This window comes from Gracilinanus agilis, chromosome 3 (genome assembly GCF_016433145.1).
Source record: "Gracilinanus agilis isolate LMUSP501 chromosome 3, AgileGrace, whole genome shotgun sequence".
Lineage (NCBI taxonomy): Eukaryota > Metazoa > Chordata > Mammalia > Didelphimorphia > Didelphidae > Gracilinanus > Gracilinanus agilis.
The window spans coordinates 606,022,178-606,029,990 of record NC_058132.1 but is presented as its reverse complement, the minus strand read 5'-3'; the positions used below and the strand labels follow the sequence as shown (position 1 = coordinate 606,029,990).

The 7,813-nt window shown below is 37.5% G+C and overlaps 1 protein-coding gene across 1 annotated transcript in view; it reads right to left on the bottom strand.

Moving 5' to 3' along the window:
* Window positions 1–579: 579 nt before the first annotated feature.
* The window catches only part of CPS1 (carbamoyl-phosphate synthase 1), a 149,288-nt gene continuing 142,054 nt past the window's right edge, over window positions 580–7,813 (bottom strand). Inside the window, exons 35-38 of the mRNA XM_044670734.1 lie at window positions 6,899–6,958; window positions 4,951–5,063; window positions 2,769–2,898; window positions 580–1,765 (exon numbers count right to left, since the gene is read on the bottom strand). Coding sequence (XP_044526669.1) covers window positions 1,667–1,765; window positions 2,769–2,898; window positions 4,951–5,063; window positions 6,899–6,958 — 402 coding nt within the window. The 3' untranslated portion in view covers window positions 580–1,666. The remainder of the gene's footprint in view (window positions 1,766–2,768; window positions 2,899–4,950; window positions 5,064–6,898; window positions 6,959–7,813) is intronic.

Below are 7,813 nucleotides of genomic sequence, written 5' to 3'. Positions count from 1 at the left end.
AGGTTGTTCTTTTTGGTTTCTCATTTCTCTTTCTACAAAAAGGTTACAAATGATACCTCTTGCACCTATTTTACAAAACTATTAGGAGAAATAGAAGTGAAGTTCAAATTATTGTATACTTTGATTTATTTTTATACATGTAACTTAAATTAATATAGTATAATCTTATTTAAGGGCTAATGACTGTCCTGGTATAAACAGTAGCCAGCATAATGTATCCTCTGATGGCAATAACTTTTTTTTGGTTCTATTTGTCATATATCATCTCTACCTTTGAATTTTCCTTTATAATATTCTTGTGTAATTAGAAATAGTAGCAATAGCAAAGAGAACAGCAGGGAAAATTGGGATGCTATATAACCACTTGACACAATAATATTTTATCATAAGGATTACTAGCAGCATGGGGAGTAATGAAAAATCATTTGAAATGGAGAACACAAGCATTAACAATCATTATTATGAACATCCTTTTGCTCCCACCATGTACTGATTAGTATAAGAATAAATAAGTGATTTGATCCTGGTCAAAGAAATCGATTTAGCATAAGACAGTAAAAATTCAAACACTCCACTAACTTCTCTTCAGTAGCATTTTATTTCAATGTTAACAATCAAAGCAGTTTTAATAATACAAAACATTTAAAACCCCAAAAGACTGCCTATGTGGAAAAGGCTTTTTCTCTCTTTCAGGTAAAGTAGAAGGAATGGAGACTTTAGGATGAAACTGAGTCTTAGTCATAACACAGCATGGGATTCACTAGATAAATGGAAGGCATAATCTCTAGGGACTGAACCCAAACTTCAGAGGGATTCCAAAGAGTAGCCATGGACAAGGGGGTTCAAGGTAGAAGGGAAACCTATAAATCTGTCGATTGCAAAAGAATACACTAGGCCAAGGTTAAAAACAAATGGACAAAAAAATCCAGCTGCTTTATTTCTGCCGTATGTTTCCACAAAGGAGCTGTGAATTTGTGTCCTTTAAGGAAATCTATACTTTAAAGACCTCCTGTCACACTCATCAAACTCAATACCTTGAAAAGAGATTGTGATATCACTAGATGCACTAGGTAGGTGGAGAATGATTATTATAAGAAATATACCAACCACAACATTTTGGAATGATGGAAGGGGACATAGAATAAAACTATATGACAGTGAAATGAGGTTTGGGTAGCATACTCAATTTTTAAAAGACAAAAGACACTTGAGTGTAGCCAAGGCTATTTAAAGATGATGATTCTCTGCAAGAGTCTTCAAGTAGGAAAAAAATAGAGTTGGGAAGATGGAGCTACCAGTGAGAAGCATTCTTTTTTCAGCCATTATGCTACCAATAATTTGGGTCTGCCACATAATGAATATCAGCTGCCAAGGAGGGCTGTGGACTAAATTATGTGTGTGCCCCAAATAAGGCATTATTCATGGGATAGGCTCTCATGAAAAGCAAGAAGGAATTGAGAAGGGCTTACTGTCTAAGGACTTGACAGAGTGACTGACAACTATCTAAGTAAAGAGAGAAAGCTTTTTCAGACACAACCAAGCAAACTGACATTATACAATTTGGACTAAAGAGAGTTCTCTGTCTGGGGATCAGAGTCTGGAATTCTGTGCATCCAGCAGAGAATGGACACACGGCTTCAAGATTTCGTGAGGGTGGGCTACTCCTTTATGCAGTTTTGCCAGAACTGTATTGTCTGTAGTGGAAAAGACTCTTGGAGTCCACAGTGCGAGATTTCTGCACGGCTTCAACAAAGAGCTTGGTCACCTGGAAACAGAAGCACAAGGGCAGACACGTTAGTAACCTCAATGACACGAGAGTGGGTGTTTAATGAAGTAAGACTAAAGCTGTCAGGATTGCTGCTCCCAATTTTTAAAGGGCCATAGAATGAAAAGTACTCAAAATTTTATTTTGTTAGGAATCTCTCCAACATTCCAGAATTCACTATAAATGTCTACTTTTACCCCTTCTCTCTCCCTACATCCACCAAAAGAATTTATGCTGGATCAAGAAAAAAAATACAATAGGATGGAAGAAGTTTTAATGAGTCTTGAAAAAAATCCCCTCTCTGTGATAAAAAGGAAGACTATTTCCAAGTGAAACTGGACATACCAGACAAAGTCATTTCCAACTCATTGAATCTTGTACTTGGACTATAGTTATATTTATATATTATAATGAATGTGTACATTTTTAATGGAGCTCTGCATCCAAGATCTGTCTCCATTTCAACACACACCATCCTTTTGTATTTTCTAGATAACTGTATGGGTTATGGAAAGATCATGCCTATGGGTGGTTTGACAAGCAGATAGGCATAGGAAAGGGGATAGACCCTGTTCTTTCATTGCTATAGGGTACTTCCAGGTGAGGAAATCCCTTCCCAGTTCAGGTAAGTTCCTTCTTATAATCTTAAAGAACTTCTTAAGTTGTACTACTAAGATATTCTGGCCCAAGGCCACAGAATCAGTATATATGAATTAAAGATGGAGATAAAAATCTAGGTTTTCTTGGCTTTGGGGACCTCTCTAACTGGTAATCTACCCACCCCTGAGTTTTGGCCAGAACACTTTATTGTTGACAGAATCACTTCAAAGCTATATTTTAAAATGTTGTAACTAGCCTGAATATTGAGAAGCAAACAAATATATTTACATATATTTTGTGATATATATGAATGGAGCATTTAAAAATAATCATCACAATAAAATGGATAACTGGTCAAAAACAATAAGTGTTCTATTCGTAATATCTTAATGGAAAAATATACCTGGAAATTAGTGAGGAGAGCAATTCCACTGTCAACAGCTGTCCTGCGGATTACATAATTATCATGGACAAACTTGGTGTTGTTGTTGGGGAGGTTAATGACCAGGTCAATGCTTCCCTCTTTTATCAACCTAGAAGAAGAGAGGGGGTAAGAAAAATGGGAATTATAGAATGTCAGCAGAAAGTCACCTTATAGATAATAGATCATCTACTCATGGGATCAGAGTGTTTTAAAGTTGTAAGGGAACTGAGAGAGCATCTAGACCAACCCCCTTGTTTAACAGATGAGAAAATTTAACATTTAACAGATGAGAAAAATAAGGTGTATAAAGGTAAAATGATTTTCCCAGGGCCTCACAGCTAACAAGCTGGTTAATATATCTTTATTAAGCATCTACCTTATGCCAGGCACAGAGAGAACTAGAAGCCAGCATTCCAAATTCTAGTTCAATGTTGCTTTATTTTCAATAATGCCTCACAAAAGGTACATGGGACCTGCTTACTTTGCATTTAGTAATAAATTTCCATGACTAGTTGATGAACATTTTTAATTAATCTCATGTGGACCTTGCTACTCTCCGGCTTCCTATATCCCTAACTAAAGGTTAGTTGTGTTTCTTTTAGAATGAGAGTGATACTTTTTCCCCTTATGTTCCTGAAAGCCATTCAAATGAAAATTTGACAGGAGTGGCTTTCTGTTTTAATATGTTAATATTCTTCAATAAGGTGATCAATAACTTGACGGATGATTCATTATTTCACAAGGACATTATTTCTCTCTGGGAAAAGGCCACAACTCCCCTTTTTGGCATTAGTTTTGCTTCATTGCCCGCTAGTCCAGTGGTTCTTAGCAGATGGCATGAAGAAGCAAGTCACCTGATTTTGAATTAAATTCTCTATTTGTCTTCTCCCTTGATGCCACAGCCTGAGACATTTAAATGTCAAATCATATGAGGTTGTGCTAATTATTGTTTGATAAAGTCCTAGCTGAGAGGCACAAGGCATCCGGGGAAGGAACCGAAGGCTCAGATAGATACGAAGCCATCCTTTTCTGCCTTTATTTAACTTTGATTTACAGGTTGACTTCTCGAGGGCTCTAACTCAGAAACATATCACTCTGTATACAATATGACAACTCTTCAGTAGGCAGTAATAAAATTGTCTTGCCGAATGTATATTCTTAACTAGCTGTTCTGTGTCTCCGCCGTACAATTCCATTAACTTGAATGGAAATGGTACCTTGGAAGGCATCCACACTGAGCTGGAAATAATACGTCCTATAAAATTTTACCCTTCCCTAGGGAAGGCCAATTGCTATGATCAAATGGCAAATAGCATTATCACAGCACCGGAAAGAGGGGTTTACACAAAATAGATCCCATGGATACACGAGTCCACATCACTTCAGTGGGCTGCCCAGAGGATGGGTCGGTGTGGAGAAGCTGGGATGGGCATCATGGCAGGAGATCGTGAAGCACTTTAGAGAGGTCAACCTGTCATTCATGTAGGAGGAAATTCAGGTCCAAAGGAGGGAGGTGACTTGATCATAGAGCCGGTGAGTGCCAGAAGCCAGATTCTAACTTGGGTCCTCCGGCCATCTAACTCTGCACTAATCTGGCACTCTGTTCTTGTGCTTTACACAACTATTTATGACATTATTGTGGTGTGATTCACAGTATGACTGAGTCCATCGTAGCACAGGATGATTAAGTGAGATTTCATTTTACCATGAAATGTCTGATATTTTAAAATATTGCATTAGGGATGTTTCATCGTCTAAAAAGGACCACTCTGTTATCATAAAGAGTAAACTTGAAATCTTTATAATTAATCTTGTAAGATTAAAATGAATTTCCAATAACTCCAAGTATTATATTTTATAAGATTTATTAATAATCACTTGAAGTAAAAGAAATAAAAGACAAACAAGTAAAAGCCTGAGTAAAGAGAAGTTTTCCTAGCTGCATTTGCATGAAAAGAGAGAGGGGCAGGGTCACATACAAACTTTATCTCCAAAACCTAAGGATGTAACATGAGAACGAAAGTGGCATGCTGGGAATTGGAATCCTGGAGAGCAGATTCTAATTATACAGTCTCAAATACTAATTCCCCAGCCTGACCTCTTCTTGTTTAGGTCTCTAAGAAAACCTTCCCCCACGACCCAAATTTGGCCCAGTTCTTACTTTCTGATAGGAGAAAGGCTGGGATTCTGTCCCTCCTGGGATGGCCATGCTACGGGAGTTGCAGGCACATTGTTCGCATTGAGCCAGTCTGAAGTTGCTTCTGTGGCAAAGAGCTGCATTTGAAAAGAAAGGAGACAGCTTAGAGTGGACATCGAAAGTGGTCAATGAACTCCTAGTGCTCTGAGTGCTAACATTTTTTCAATTTAATTATATAATTTATACAATTATATAATTTAATTACAAAGAGGGAACTACTATGTGATTACTGAACTGTGGGGATATGAGTGATAACATAATAGGTGTACCCCTAAGGATTATAGCTCTCTCCTGACAAACTCAGTCTTATTCTGATTTACGTATGTAGAAATCATATTTCTTAAAATCAAATCACAGTTTAAATGCATAGAATACCAATGCTAATAATTATAAGGAAAAATAGTTGACATGTGTATCATACTTAAAGGCATACAGAGTGCTTTCTATAAGTTATCTTGCTTCAGCCTTTTGACATTTTTGAGGGTAATATTATGCCCATTTTATAGATGTGGAAACAGAGGTTCAGAAGCTTGCATGAATAGCAATTTGTCAGTGCCAGAGGTAGGTAGAAAAACCAGGCATTTCCTGATTTCAAGTGCAAGACTCTTTAAAGGAAAGCTGTAGTAAGCACTTTTGTAAAGTATTTGATCCTGTAATAAAGGAGGAGGAGGACACCCCTTTGTTTGGACTATCACAACTTAGGTTTCTTTAATGTAAGCCAGATGTACCAAATTCTCCAAGGGCTACAAGAATGTGGGACTTCCATTATGTAGGATAGAAATACTGTCTAAGCTCCTCATATGAGTTATCTCTTTTGGCTGGCTAATAATTTCCATAAATTAATTAATCTCTCAGAAACTAGAACTATTCCTCTGTGTCAGTATTTTCAAAGAACAAATAACTGTCTGTATATGTTCTAATCCTAAAAACATGTTCTTTATAGTGTAGCTCAGGTCAGCTCATTATCCTGAGAGTTTGTTACCAAAATCTCCATGGACCATCCTAATTATTTTGTTGTAGTGAGATTTTGTTATAATGAATGCATCATTTAAAAAAATCACATTCTCTGTCTATAAAATGAAAGAAAGCTTCTAGTCTCTCTAAGTATTCCCAGAAGGATAGGGTAAGGGGAATTGGGTCTTTAAAATTTGGGGGGCTTTTTAGGTCTAGGTGATTTCAATGTTAGAGGAAGGCAAAGGCTGATAAATTGAACAGTCACTACTGTTATGGCACAGTCAGAACAATAAATAAAGCAATAAACAGCTCCAATTCAGCTCTACTCAGTTCTCCAGTCCCTCTCTCCCCACCTGCTGATAGCACATAATCAGATCCTTTCATAATAGAGGGTGTCTTGGATAGGGACCAGAGGAAGCATTTGTTATTTGCCATCGAGAATTCATTGTAATCAGATCAACAAAGCACAGTTGCCATGGGCCAGCCGTGGAAATGCTTTTGCTCTAAAGAATCTCTTTTTGTGATGGCATCCACTATAATGGGGATTTGCTTGTACCTGCTATAACATCTAGCAGCCATTATTTCCTATGTAACCCAGAAAAGGAGAAGGGAGAAAATATGAAAATGCATTGGCGTTTTAGTACTCTACCATGTTCTTGTTTAAACATACATTTTCAAAATTTTTCAGTTTTCCATCTCCCAACTCCCATTTAGTTAATGATGACTATTTTTATAACTTAAAGGCTGCCTCTGCCATTTATTAGAATTTATTCATGTTTGGAACATGCCAACATGGTGATACCAAAGCCTTTCTTCTCTCAGCTTGAAAGGGAATGACTCTGCCTGTTGCTTTTCCCTGAGGTTCTCATTACAGACAGAAGCCAATGTTCTGGTTCCTGGCCAGATTTTCTGTGTTGAAAGAAAGCAGCTTGGAAAAAAATAATTTAAAATAGCATACCTTGAAACCTTCATTATGTAGTTGTTCAGCAACACCAAGGAATCGGGGACGGAAGGAATGCTGAAAAGAGATTTTTTCAGACAAGTGACCTATAGCACATATAAGCTCTCGAGTTCATTATCCCCAATATAAAGTTTCCCCGTAATATTGGCATAGTAAATACAGAGCCAGCCTTAGAGCCAAGAAGATATGGGTTCAAATCAAGCCTCTGACACATTATGTCTATGTGACATAGAGAAAATTACTTTTTAGTGCTCTTGGCAATTCTCTAAGACCATAAGAAGTATAGAAGGTACTGATCTATAATGCTAGAGGGAATGTTTCCTTATACAAGAGTTCCCTATGCCAATGAAATCATGGTTCCAGACCCTATTGCTGTATTGATCATAAAGGTCAATGGCGTGCAATCATTCATTATAAATTTTTGTTCTATCCTTTCATTCAATCATTTAACAAACATTTCTGTGCCAGACTGTGTACTCTTTATGTAAGGGTTAAAGACACTAAAAACATAATAGTCCCTACTGTGGATTTAAAAAGATATTGTGGCCGGGGACTGCATCCCCCAGCATGCCCCAGGGGCCCCTCCCCCCTACTTCCTTGCATGGAGTTGGTCTTGAATGGACTAATCCCGTGCTAGGAGGAACCACACCCCCTACTTCCAGGCACGGGATTCGTCTATATAAGAACCAATCCCACGCCAAGGAGGGGCCTTAGACTCTGACCAGATTCGGGGTTGAGCAAAGTAGTCAGTTGCAGGCTGGTGGAACTCCCCCATGTTTTTTCTTTGAGTAAAAGTTTTTGTTAAAGAGAGCGTTTTCTTTTTAGCATTACACTACCCTTGAGGAATTTATATTCTATTAAGAGGAAATGACATTTAAACATATGTTTAAATTTTAAATAAACAATGTAAAT